Genomic DNA, 14483 nt, shown 5'->3' with positions numbered 1-14483 from the left:
TGTTATGTTCTTGAGCAAGACATTTTATTTCACGTTGCTCCAATTCACTCAGCTGTAGAAATGAGTTCTGGCATCACTGGTGCCAAGCTGTATCAGCCTTCGCCTTTCCCTTGGATAACATTGGTAGTGTGGGGAGAGTTGGGGCTGGTATGCATGGGTGACTGCTGGTCTTCCATAAACAACCTTGCCCAGACTTGTGCCTTGGAGGGTAACTTTCTAGGTGCAATCCCATGGTCATTCATGACTGAAGGGGGTCTTCACCCATTATCCTTTGTCATTATAAAGCTGCTGTTAGGAATAAACTGACATGAAAAGTTTTTGTCGAAAGTTTTAATTTCGGTTACTTTAAAACAAGAAATTTGCATTATAGGATGAAAGGTGGTTTTAGGTGGATTACTATCAAAATGGCTAAAGAACTACTATGCTGGTTGACTGATTTAACTCTTTAACATTTAATCCAGCTATATCAGCCCAAATATTCAACAAGTTTTGTGTTCAAACTGACCAAATCCAACCTCTCACAATGTCATTCTAAAAATATACAAAAATACCATTGAAATCTTGAAGCTACAAGATAATGCATAACTAATTCAAAACAATGTGAATAAATAAGTAATAGATTTGACTGAGTAATCTGAATGCTAAAGGTTTAAGGGAGATTTAACTGAAATTTCTATGAAGTTTGTGTATATTGTATTACTTATGGAAGACCTTGGTTACTAAAAAAAGACAACAAAAAACACATATAGGATATGAGATTAATCAAAAGAGAGTGTTCCCCCCCCCCACCTCAAATCACTTGAAGTATGTTGGGATTAAAGACAATAATATTAGAATATTAGTAATTAGAATTTTTGTAAGTATTAAACAGCAGATTAGTAACCATCCTTAATAACATATAAATAAAAAAAATTCCAAGGAAACTGATGGCTGTCTGCATCAGCAATAATTATATAGTGACATTCATAAGCTTCATTAAGTTTGTATGCTGTGGTGGGGAGAGGAATCTGATGTTTCAGGATCAAATCTAGCTGAAGTCTTTCTTCTCTCTGTCTCAAAAACATCATACTTCTACCCCACTGCCCCATACAAACTATTCCATATCCATGAGTTTCTTCAATATATGGAAATAGAGCTGATGTGGGCAAAATGAATAGGTGTTGGATTACTCTTTCAAAGGTGAAAAGTTCAAATCTGGTGCAAGAGGTTTGCTGTGTTCTTGGGCTAGAATATATTATTCTATGTTGGCTTAGTTTACCAAGCTGATTGAAAATAGGCACTAGATCATTATTTATCTCTCTCTCATTTTTTTGAATGTTATCTGTAATAAACAGGGCTTTTATTCAAGTGAAGATTTATTTCACTTCATGCCAAGAACACATTTTTCCCCCCTATTTTAACTATGCAAGCAGAAAAAAAAAAGACAAAAAAAAATGAAGACATTGGTCCTTTTGATCTTTCCTGCTTTAAATTAGTGCACTTTTACTTGTTTCTGTCATTTAACTGCGGCCATGCTGGAGCAACACCTTTAGTTAAGCAAATCGACCCCAGGACTTATTTTTTGTAAGCAAAGAATTTACTCTATCAGTCTCTTTTTGTTGAACCACTAAGTTACAGGGACGTAAACATGCCAGCATCGGTTGTCAAGCGATGTTGGGGGGACAAACACAAACACACAAACATACATGGGCTTCTTTCAGTTTCCGTCTACCAAATCCACTGAAGCACATAATAAAAGAATTGGTAGGAAGGAAGGAGAAAGGTATTCTCAAAATGGAGACTTGGCCTGGATGCTTGTAATAGAGTAAGCTCCAGAAAAAGGTACCAAAGGACCAGGTGGCAGAACTAAATTGGGTGACGACAAAATCTACCACTCAAGTAGGCCATGACGGGATTATGAACACTGAATGCAGACAATGGAATATGATACAGTTCTAGGGCCTATCAGATCCTGTCAAACTGTCCAACCCATGCCACCATGGAACATGGATATTAAATAATGATGACAAATGCAAAGAGCTAGAATATATACTGCAAGGCATCGCTTCCAGTGCTCTAATTCTAGAATAGACTTTTTACTTTATCAAGCCCAGAAAGATGAAAAGCAAAGTTGACCTTGACAAGATTTGAACTCAAAACACAAGAAGCAGAAATAGATACTGCAAATTATTTTGTTTGATTCTTAACAACTATGCCAATTCACCACGAGGTCCATTGAACGGTTTTGGTTAATTCTTAAGTGTGAAGGGTTTGAATCTATTGATATCCTGCTCATCAGTTAACATCCATTTTCCATGCTGGCATGAGTTGGAGGATTTAAGAGGGAACCAGCAAGCTGCAGAGCTGTGTCAATCTACAATATCACCTTTGGCATGGTTTTTACAGTTGGATGCCCTTCCTAATGCCAGCTGTGTTACAGAGTGTACTAGGTGCATTTTTCATGCAACTAGAAAAAATGAAAAAGTAAAAAACTACCCTACTCATTTTAGCAGGATGTTTTAGAGTGGTAGCATAGGAGTGGCTGTGTAGTAAATAGCTTGTTTACGAACTACATGGTTCCGGGTTCAATCCCACTGCGTGGCACCTTAGGCAAGTTTCTTCTACTATAGCCTTGGGCTGACCAAAGCCTTGTGAGTGGATTTGGTAGACAGAAACTGAAAGAAACTATATATATATACACACACACACACATATATATATATATATATATATATATATATATGCATATGTATGTGTGTGTATAAGTTTGTCCCCCCAATATTGCTTGACAACCGATGCTGCTGTGTTTATATCCCCGTAACTTAGTAGTTCGGCAAAAAGAGACCGATAGAATAAGTACTGGCTTACAAAGAATAAGCCCTGGAGTCGATTTGCTCGACTAAAGGCAAGGCTGCAGCATGGCCAGTCAAAATGACTGAAACAAGTAAGAGTAAAGGGTACTAAGAGGAAGTATTTGGGAGAGGTAAGTGGAGGTGGGTGGCTGTATGCCAAATATTGAAAGGCTAAAGTATGATAGAAGGATAAGCACAGGGGTCTTGCTAAACAGGAGATATACGGCTGAAGGAAGTGATAGGGTCCTAGAGCAAACTCTCAAGGAACAAGAAGGTGAACATAAGAGAGGACATGGACAGTGGATCATAGGAGGAAACGAGATGGTGAAGGGTTTCATGAGAGTACAAAGAGAGAATTGATATCATAAGATATTTAATACTGTGCACCAATCATTATGCTGTCCCAATATTTCTGAGGTCAAAGGTGGTGAGCTGGCAGAAATGTTAGCATGCTGGGTGAAATGCTTAGCCGTATTTCGTCTGCTGTTATGTTCTGAGTTCAAATTCCGCCAAGGTCGACTTTGCCTTTCATCCTTTCAGGGTCGATTAAATAAGTACCAGTTACGCACTGGGGTCGATATAATCGACTTAATCCATTTGTCTATCCTTGTTTGTTCTCTCTGTGTTTAGCCCCTTGTAGGTAGTAAAGAAATAGGTATTTTGTCTATCATTACATTCTGAGTTCAAATTCCCCCGAGCTCCCCATCTCCAAAATTTCGGGCCTTGTGCCTAAAGTAGAAAAGAATATTTCTGAGGTCAGTAAAGTATTAGATTGGTACTGGAGTCATTGTAATCAACTGCAGTCAGCCATAAAATTTGAGGCTTTGTGCCAATCAATATTAATGACTTGCTGTTTGTCTAACTACATACACTCCTTTGATGACACATTACATTATCTCCAACAGACAATCGACCTGAGCACTCCCTGCTGGGATTATATGTTCTGAATGAATGGAGATCTCTAAAACATCCTGCTAAAATGAGAGGACAATCTAGTCTCCTTCACTAATCCCACTACTACCACCACCATTCCCAAAACAGTCCACATGAACCAAATGATGGTGGTTCAACGTGGTTGCTCAATCTGCTAAAAGTAGCAGCCACATCCCAGCCAAACCATAACCTGTCTTCTTAAAAATAGGCACACACTGGATAATGAAGCCTGACATACTTTACTGGAAGTAAAAAAAACAAACAAACATGGGATGGTCATAGAGCTGATGTAGAGTGAAATACCACCATCAACATTAACAACACATACTGTGCATATCTTGAGGAGAAGAAATTCATTATATTGACTTATTATTATGATACCTGATGTAACCCAGGTCTGGAATTGGTATACTGTGTCCTTGCATGTTGTAAGAGGCAACTAAAAAGGCAGCGAGCTGGCAGAAATTTTAGCATGCCAGGCGAAATGCTTAACGGTATTTCGTCTGTCTTTACGCTCTGAGTTCAAATTCTGCTGAGGTCGACTTTGCCTTTCATCCTTTCGAGGTCGATAAATTAAGTACCAGTTATGCACTGGGGTCAATGTAATCGACTTAATCCCTTTTGTCTGTCTTTGTTTGTCCCGTCTATGTTTAGCCCCTAGTGGGCAATAAAGAAATAAGTATTTCGTCTGTCTTTATGTTCTGAGTTCAAATTCTGCTGAGGTCAACTTTGTCTTTCATCCTTTCGGGGTCGATAAATTAAGTACCAGTTACACACTGGGGTCAATGTAATCAACTTAATCTCTATGTCCATCCTTGTTTGTCCACTCTATGGTTAGCCCCTTGTGGGCAATAAAGAAATAAGAGGCAACCAAAAAGGTTGGCAAAAGAAAGGGCACCCGATTGCAATACACTACATCAGAAAACCCATCCATCCCATGCAATTATAGAAAAGATATAAAATAATGATGATGGTGTCTCTTCTAATCAGTTTATCCCTTTTGATACGAACTCACCTGTGACTGACCACCCCTACTGCTAATGATACAAACTTTTTAATTTAAAGTGATTTAAATAAAAACATTGCATTGAAAATTCATATCAATTTGTGTTTCAAACACAAGCTTGACAATCATCAACATTATTTTAATGTTTTAATGTGCTGTTTTCCATGCTTGAATGGGTCAGGCAGAGTTTTATTGAAGCAGATTTTCTATGGCTGGATGCCCTTCTTGTTGCCAACCCTCACCTGTTTCCAAGCAAGATAAGTTCCCTATGGTAAGGCAGGTTTTCATGGAATACTGGAAATTTTAAGGTGGCTAGCTGGGAGAAACATTAGCACGCTGGGCGAAATGCTTAGCGGTATTTCGTCTGCCGTTACGTTCTGAGTTCAAATTCCGCCAAGGTTGACTTTGCCTTTCATCCTTTCAGGGTCGATTAAATAAGTACCAGTTACACACTGGGGTCGATATAATTGACTTAATCCGTTTGTCTGTCCTTGTTTGTCCTCTCTGTGTTTAGCCCCTTGTGGGTAGTAAAGAAATAGGTATTTCGTCTGCCGCTACGTTCTGAGTTCAAATTCCGCCAAGGTTGATTTTGCCTTTCATCCTTTCGGGGTCGATAAATTAAATACCAGTTATGCACTGGGGTCGATATAATCGACTTGATGACCTTGTTTGTCCCCTCTATGTTTAGCCCCATGTGGGCAATAAAGAAATAGGAATACCAGAAATGAATGACATCCATTTACAACTATACCTGACATCAAGACAAGGACACACAGTCTTTTTCAGTTTCCAGCCACCAAATCCATTTGGTTAACCTAGAGTGATAGTAGTAGATATTTTCCTAAGGTAGCATGCAGTGGGACTGAACCCAGAACTATGTGGTTGGGAAGTAAATGGCCACACCTGCACCTGACAAAGTTATCTTACTAGATTCTTCATCAGTTTCAAAATTAATTGAAATGAAGTTAGTATATTTCATCAGAAGTATGGTAACAAAATGGTTAGGCTATCAAACTGGTTGCACATGTCAAGCCTTGTAAGTTTTGATAATCTCTGAGAATGATACAGTAAATTTCAAACAACCAGAAGAATATTATAAAGGCAGAGTTTCTTTTTCAGAGCCAGAAAATCTTTTGGCTCAGCAACAGCTCCTGACTCTTCCTTTACAGAATGCAAATAAACACTGCATCAAAGTACTCTTCTCAAAGATGGGATAGATTATCATTTATGCAGGCATGCACACATATTCTAGGCAGCTGAGTGAATATGGATTTGAATTACCAGTTCGTATTATATCTTGAAATTCCATTCTTTTATAGATGTTTTGTTGCATACACAATTTTACTTCAGTTGATTTAACATCCAAGAATAGATACCAGATCATTTTGGAATGTTATCTACGATAGACTGTTGTTCCTTCAAGGGGAAGGAGATTTATCACATCTGTTTAATATCAAGAGATCAGCCCTTAAAGGACATTCAGAGTTATGAGACATTTACAGAAGTAAAACTTATATTATTTACATTACAAGTTGTTTGCCTGATGCTTACAACTGCTAACCCAGCAGCCAAACTGTGTCTTACTGCTACCACAATGACCTCTGATCTTTTAACCTTACTATTTTGAACACCACCAAAACTCATTTCATATACATGCTTCTCTTTCTCACACCCAGTCATTTTTCCTTCTCAGGCTACAATAGCTTAAATTAGCATCATCATTTAACATCTGTTTTTCATGCTGGCATGGGTTGAACAGTTTGACAAGAGCTGTCCAGCTGGGGAGCTGTCCGATTGTCTATTGTGGCACAGTTTCTATGGTTGGATGCCCTTTCTAACGCTAACATCTTTCCAGTGCTTTAGTTGTGCCACTGGCACAGGTGTGTTTATGCAGCACTGGCACCTGTAAAGGACAAGCCTATATGTATGAATGACAGTGAGTTTACCTAGCTTGTCCCCCATCAAAACTTGAACTCAGAACATGTTGAAAAGTATTTAGCATCATGCTCCACTCTCTGTTACTACACCATCTTCTTACTTCTTCAGAAACTTTTCCCAAGCCATATTTTATTTCTGTAACTAATAATCTTTAACAATTTAAATTTAAAAAATATACTGCTTCTACCAGATTCAGTCAAATAGGCTGTCATCATCAGCTTAGTCATCTATTGAGTGGAAAAGTGGACACTAATGATATATATATATGTGTGTGTGTGTGTATATATATATATATATAAAACCTACTGAGTCAAGTACATCAACATCAAAAAATAAAATGGAAATTGTAGTTGTGATACCTATGCCGGTGGCATGTAAAATGCACCATACGAACGTGGCCGATGCCAGCGCCGCCTTGACTGGCTTCTATGCTGGTGGCACATAAAAAGCACTAACCAATCGTGGACATTGCCAGCCTCCCCTGGCACGTAAAAAGCACCCACTACACTCATGGAGTGGTTGGTGTTAGGAAGGACATCCAGCTGTAGAAACACTGTCAGATCAGACTGGAGCCTGGTGCAGCCTCCTGGCTTCCCAGACCCCGGTCAAACTGTCCAACCCATGCTAGCATGGAAAACGGACGTTAAACAATGATGATGATGATGATATACATATATACATATTTATATATATATAATTTAGAGAAAAACCATTATTAAGCAATTTAATATAGAAAGATGTTATTCACACCATATAGAAAACATACTATAAAAAAACCTTATTTAAAATCAATTGATTTTAAATAAGGTTTTTTTTATAGTATATGTTTTCTAAATGGTGTGAATAACATCTTTCTATATTGAATTGTTTAATAGTGGTTTTTCTCTAAATTATATACATATATTTATATATTGTGAAATTTGATTTAAAATTGTTAAATTGAATTTTTCCCTGTAAGTTTTGGAATTATATTCCCTATTATTATTATTATCATAATATATATATATATATATACAAACATACATACAATATATGGTGCTGATGCTATGTTAAAAGCACTGGTGTCACATAAAAAGCATGTAGTACACTCTGTGGAGTGGTTGGCATTAGAAAGGGCATCCAGCCATAGAAACCATTCTAGAACAGACAATGGAGCCTGGTGTGGGTCCCCAGCCTTACCAGTTCCGGTCAAACTGTCCGACCCATGCTAGCATGGAAAACAGACGTTAAATGATGATGATGATATATGGATGCACTGAGTGTTTAGATTCCACACAATCTTTGGTTGACACAGTTTGAGCAAGAATGTTATTGCCTCCAATAAGCGTAAGTCCTGTAGGCCTGTGAGGTCAAGTGGAATGAAATAAGTCCTTTATTTGAAAAACCAGTATAGGTTGGTAACAGAAAGAGTATCCAGCCATAAAATGCTATCTCAATAAGTCTCCATCCAAACCAATTCCAGCAGAGAAAAACAAACATAAAACTAAAACAAAGATGACGATATTATGTATGCATCTGCTTGTGTCCGTGTTTTAGTCTCTGTTTACTGGTGTAAAAATAAAATGATGATGTGTTTAAGAGATTAAAATAAGTAGTGGAGGAGAGTTGATATGATTGGCTAAGATCCCTTGATAGTAGTGTCCTAGCATTGCAGCAATCCAACAGCTGAAATCAGTAAAAGAATAAGATTTGCATGTATCTCCTAGAATATTAAATCATTTTGTAATTTACATTTAAAACTGAAAGCACAGCATAATTAACCCAGTAATAAAATTTGCAATGAACTGTTGGAATATGTCTCTGTTTGCAAGACCTCTTGTCAGATGCTCTAACAATTCCATCAATCCAGCATCCTGGTCTGGTACCTATTTATCAACCCTGAAAGGATGAAAGGCAAAGTTGATCATAGAGGGATTTGAACACAGGTGCAGAGAGTCAAATTAATATACTGCAAGGCATTTTATCTGATGCTCTAATGATTCTGCCAACACTAAAGAAACTTGGGATAACCAGCAACACTATAGTTATTTTTGATTTAGAAAAGAATTTAGTCAGAATACAACAGCCACCATTACACTGCTAGCCAATAACACAGACCACAACATCAAAAGTATCAGAATAGGCAATTAAATAAAACAAGTAAATGACTCAATTCTGTGGACCTCCTCATTTCTATTCAACTTACAACTGAAATTATTTAGTTGATAGTTAAATGGCATTTGTGAGGTCAAAGTTCAACAGTTGAGAAGATTAATCCTGCTTAACCGGAAAGGATTCTAGAGAAACCAGCATATCTAATACTTCTGCATTGATTCTAAGAAGCTTAGCAGAGTTTTATCATTTTTCTTTATCAGACTGAAGTGTTTAATGAAAAACAATACACTGCTTCCTTCTCAATGGCTTATAAATACTAGCTGACTTCCATTTAAATGAAGTAGAATTGTATTAATGACCAAAACATAGATGTATAACAAATGCTTATGGTGTTTGGTAGTTTAAAATGCCATCAAGTGAACATTGTTGTTTTTATAATTCCTTAGTCGGGAGGAGAGACAATGTTCATGATACTTTGGAGAACTTTCAAGACTGGTAGGAGAAAGGTGTCCTCAAACTGGAGGCCTGGTTTAAGTGCTTGCAACAGAATTGACAATCCTTCCCTTGGAGATGGGTAACTAATGTTACCCAAAGACAGGGTGATTGTGGCATTAAACTGGGTAATGGATAACTCTTTTGATACCAACCTGGCTAACACAGTCTCAGGTTCAAATCCTGCTGAGGTTAGTTTTGCCTTCTATCTTTTTGGGATCAATAAAATTGTACTAACCCAGAGATGGTGGATTGACAGAACTGCTGCAATGACTCTGGAACAAATCTGTATCGGCTCAAGTCAGCAATCCTTCCTTTGGAGATGGGCCACTGCCAATCTTCCTCAAAAGATTTTGCCCAGGATTACACATACAAGTGCAGATGTACCGCAAATCCTCAAGTATAATCTGCATTTTCCCCCAAAATTTAAAGGTCAAAATCCCTAGTGCGTACTATATACGAGGTTAAAAATGAAAAATATTTTCTAAGCAATGTCCAAGTCTCCATTTGCTGTCTGGCAATGTTTATTCAGACGCATTTTCTGATGTTGGGCACGAAAATACCTTAAGCTAAGCCTGAAAGCAATGAAGTCATAAAAGAATCATCCATAACTTGCAGTAAGCAACATTTATTAAACAATATTACTGCTATTTCTTTATTTTCTACAAACAAAATGCACAAGAAAGCTACACGTTTGCATTATATTATATATACAATAATAATAAAGGACGTTACTGTATATATTTTTAGAAACCAAGGACGTTACATAAACTTCCTTGACTCAAGTTAGAGAAGGGGTGCGTATCATAACAAGGTTTAGGTTTTTCAGCAGTACAGCCCCCTCCCCTGCGTATTATACTCAAGGATTTACGATATGACCAGTCTTTAGTGATGGGGACTCAATACAGTAGGTAGAAATTCCATTATATTAGAACTTACTTTTATTTTGTCAAAGCTGTATTCCAAACACTATTTTGACATCCTAATAAAAAGTAGTTATTTTACAAAGACTGTCCAAAATTTTGATCATTCTGAAAACTGAAACACATGTTTGTAAGAGATTTAGTAACAAAAGAGTTAACATTACAGGTTTTCTGTTTATCTGGATGTAAAAATAGATACCAGACTTTGCTCAGAAAGTTGCTTTGAAATAAACTAGTAGAAATTTCAACATCAACCTCCCACTTAGCTCTATTAGGGTTAATTGTGATTGGTGAGAGTTATGAAATGGCTAGTAGCTTAGCAAAAATTATCAAAATTTCATAAAAATTCCGCTTGACAACTGGTGTCGGTGTGTTTAATTAGCGGTTTGGCAAAAGTGATCGATAGAATAAGTACTAGGCTTAAAAAAAAGTACTGGGGTTGATTCACTCAACTAAAAATAGTTCAAGGCAGTGCCCCAGTATGGCCGAAGTCTAATGACTGAAAGGAGTAAAGGATAAAAGATTACTATTTTCTGACACGGAACATAAGTTCCCTCAGAGATAATTCATGTTTGGAAAGCCCTCGAGCTTCTATCTGAGGTGTAAAGATAACGAGTGCCTTAATGAATCAAGAACATCAATCCACAAAATGCTGTATTTGTGTACTATGTACACTTGTCAACAGACATGACCGAGTTACAATTTAAAATATAAACATAAACAGGATTTTCATTGTAAGTTTATGATTGTTGTTTAGCAGACCTATGATCAAAAGCATTCCAGTTGTGGCCATCCCATTTACTTTCTGTATGTGCAAGAAACCCACGACTACATTAATTATTGTGCCCCCACGCTTATTTTCTCATTTTTATAAGACGGTGGCAAACGTGTGAGTTAAGAGAGATTTGACTACTATTTCTAACAGGTGGGGCGAGGACATATAGGGTCCCTCGATGGTTCGCTAAGTCAAGTGTTCCTCATAGGATTGTGGTGCTAGGAGGATTGAACTTATCCAACACAATGACACATTAAAACTCCCGGCGCATGAGTCGCTCTTTCAACTTCTGCCGATTAAAAATAAAATATTTTCATGCATCGAGTTCTAGTCATTGTTTGTTGTACTCAAACACCTACAATATACATAATCATAAGTCCCCGAAATTGTAAACTACGTCAGTGAACGAATATGGCACACCCGAATTTGACAGAGTGGCTTGTTATTGATCAGAGGCTACACACCCAACTTTTCTCACATAATCAATGAAAACTGAGAAGCGAAAATAGATAAATGGGGAAATTCGATACAAACGAAAGTAACCACCTGAAGTTTCTTTCAAGAAAACCTCTGCCAGGTTTTTCTACCTGTAAGAAATAACTGTCAAATGTAAGCCCAAATTACATCCTATCGTCTTAAAAAAAAATACTCATTGGATAATATGATCCACATTTGAAAAATAAAAGCCGAAAGTATGATGGTCATGACTAGAATACGGTTTAGTCAAAGCTAATCTGGGGTTAAATTAAAACATATTTAACAGGGCGTTTGACAGTAGTTGTCGTTATTTAGCACCAAGTCAGGTCTTTTTGAGCAGACCTGTGGCCATGCTTTTTGTTTTTAATCTAGATATAATTTATTTAGGTCTGTGTACTTTCTCTTTCTTGGGTGTGAGGAGATTTGGTTACTATTTCTACCAGATCGAGCGACCACATAAAAGCTCCCTCGCTGGATCGTTCTTTTAGTGGTTGTTGTTGAACACAAAGTCAGTTTTAACTTGGCTGCTGTTTCTAATAAGTCGAGCGACCACGTAGAGGTCCCCATCACGTCGACGTTCTTTTGGTTAACTTAGAATGGGTGGATTTTTGATGAAGGGAAAATGATAACTGGCTATTTCTGTGTTTATTGATAAACTGAATCTCATTGTAACGATTTTCTTGCCACGAAGACCGATGAATGAATTAAGTTACCGCTAATTATTCCCCCTCCTTTTCCACAATACATACACAATGCGGTTATAATCATTATTGGAAATGTCAGCATCAACGACAGCCAAACTCACTTCACACTCCGTTCTCTTAGAAATTTAAGTCTCGGTTAAACAGACTATTTAGTATCATTTACCAACACTTAGTGGTTCAATCCTTTTTTTTCTGTTCTTTTGGTTGGAGAAGAGAAGAATCCGACAAACAATTAAAAAGCAGACACTGCGGTTGGAGATCATTATTATTATTATTATTATTGACACTTATGATTGTCACATATTCTGTCCTCTTTCGACAAAGAGAAGCCGAGCTGTGTGTCTCTTTAAATAGGTAAATATTTATGATTCACCAATGCCTTTATCATTCGGTAACTTATAAAAGGAATTAGTAATTCAACAGTAAGGTGGTCATTAGACGAGAAGTCAATAAATATTTATCTATGATCAAAGTAATCGAAGCTATTACAGATTTTTTTTTTCTATTTTTGTCATTTTAAAAAGTTGAAGTAAATTTTCATAAGCAGAAAGAAAAAGGGAAGGAAACAAAAATGGGAAAAAAAAGAGATTCTAGAAAACGTAATAATTCATAAATTGTTTCCATTTGTATCCAATCGAGGAAAAAATAATTGAGGTAAGTTCATAGATGGCCGGAGTCTGCTAACACGTGCAAGGTAGAGAGAGAAAGAGAGAGAGTGAGAGATGTTGAAATATATACCGAGTTGAATTTATAGTCTTTCCCTATGGTGACAAAACTTCGGATTTTCGAAAACCAAAACTTCCTCTAGAAGTAGATATATTTCCTATTTGTAAAGACGAGTTACTAAATCAAAACAAAACTACATTAGATCAAAAGCAAAAGTGTAAATTTTCGTCTTTTTCTATTAAAAATGGTTTCTGTTTATGTTAAAATGTCAATGTGGGTTTTTGTTCATTTAAAGACTTGAGACTAAGAATAAAATGGAACTTGGAAATGAGGAATATATATTTAGAAACAAACAAACCAGTATCGGAAATAGTGGGGTGTGAAGTGGGTATACATTATAGATGGAACATTATTGCAGACATACAAAAGAAAAAATTCTATGAGAGGGTTTAAAATATTTCAAAAAATCAACAGAGTTTGGAGCGACACAGTAATAAAAACCTGTGTTTTTAGTAATACGAAAACCATATTCTACCTCCATCGCTTGTCCCAATTCCAAGTCAAATGTCACAACACAAGCACAATGAAGCCAGTTTGAGAAACGGTCCCATGGTAATAAAGTAGGAGACTTAGAACTGGTCTCTGTGAACTGCCGAAGTACAGCAGTTTCGAAGTCTTCGTCCATAGCGGCCATTCTCCAAAAAACCTGGTGGAGAAAAAACGACCTTGACCATTACGTTGTATCTGCCAGAGTTTCGCATCCGTTGGCATCCTAAATAAAAATCATCTTGAACGAAGCAAATAAAATTAAATTGAACATAAAAAATCTTCTAAATAAATCTTAACCTTATTTTAAACAACCTATTTGTAATATTACATATATGTATATAAATATATATGCATGTATATACATATATCTGTATGTATTTATGTGTGTGAATATATATATATACATGAATATGTGGAAGTGTTGGAGAAGGAAGTACTTGTATAGTCATGTATTATCTTGTGTGTGTGTGTGTGAAAGCGCCGGAGGAGGAGGAGGAAGTGCTTGTATAGTCATTACTGCTGCTATCATTATCATTACTGTTATTATTACTACTCACAGTTATTTCCATCATCTCGCCAGTCAGTTGAAAACGAGGCTTTGGAATGATATTTAAACATGGCTGTCTCCTGATCAGTAAGGTTCACGACTAAAACAACTAAATGACGGGTATGTTACTTCTGCTTTCATCTATAAATGTTTAATGGTAACATCCCATACTTTACATATATCAGTAATGCATACATTGACTGCAATATTTCACCTTGGCTTTCGTTAACGGAATTTTTTTCTGTGATGCGTCTTGTCTGATACAATATAGTTGTATGTTGTCTCTCGCTCTCTCGTTGAAGACAACTGTCTCTTCTTGTCAAATATCTTGTAGGTCTTATATTTGTTATTCACTCAAAGCTTTGCTCTGGCACCACTAATACCCTCGCTGTCTGGCGTGACATTTTAGGCTTTCATTAAAGAAACATGTAATTTGTATTACATATGGATTATACTCATTTCATTGAGCAACTTCAGATTTCTCTGTTGCGTTTAGCCTTTTATATATATTTATTTTGATAGAAGAAAGTATGTCGGTAGCAGTGCTG

At 36.7% G+C, this 14483-nt stretch overlaps 2 protein-coding genes across 12 annotated transcripts in view; one reads left to right on the top strand and one right to left on the bottom strand.

Moving 5' to 3' along the window:
- Positions 1–13626, bottom strand: part of LOC115220367 (protein DENND6A-like) — a 127627-nt gene extending 114001 nt beyond the window's left edge. For 2 of the 4 annotated variants that reach the window (XM_029790481.2, XM_029790482.2), the window contains exon 1: positions 13375–13623. In XM_029790481.2, the coding sequence (XP_029646341.1) occupies positions 13375–13533 (159 nt within the window). In that variant the 5' untranslated portion in view covers positions 13534–13623. Of the gene's footprint in view, positions 1–13374 lie in introns of all 4 variants that reach the window. The other 2 variants (XM_036510157.1, XM_036510156.1) reach the window with 2 other exon arrangements.
- A 278-nt stretch (positions 13627–13904) lies between these two features.
- LOC115220273 (sarcolemmal membrane-associated protein) overlaps positions 13905–14483 on the top strand; it is a 185409-nt gene continuing 184830 nt past the window's right edge. For 7 of the 8 annotated variants that reach the window (XM_036510151.1, XM_036510148.1, XM_036510150.1 and 4 more), the window contains exon 1: positions 13905–14055. The gene's annotated coding sequence lies outside the window, so the exon portion shown is untranslated. The remainder of the gene's footprint in view (positions 14056–14483) is intronic. The other variant, XM_036510146.1, reaches the window with a different exon arrangement.

This window comes from Octopus sinensis, linkage group LG16 (assembly GCF_006345805.1).
Source record: "Octopus sinensis linkage group LG16, ASM634580v1, whole genome shotgun sequence".
Taxonomy (NCBI): Eukaryota; Metazoa; Mollusca; class Cephalopoda; order Octopoda; family Octopodidae; genus Octopus; species Octopus sinensis.
Note: the sequence above shows the minus strand (reverse complement) of the source record. Positions and strands in the feature narration are given on the sequence as shown.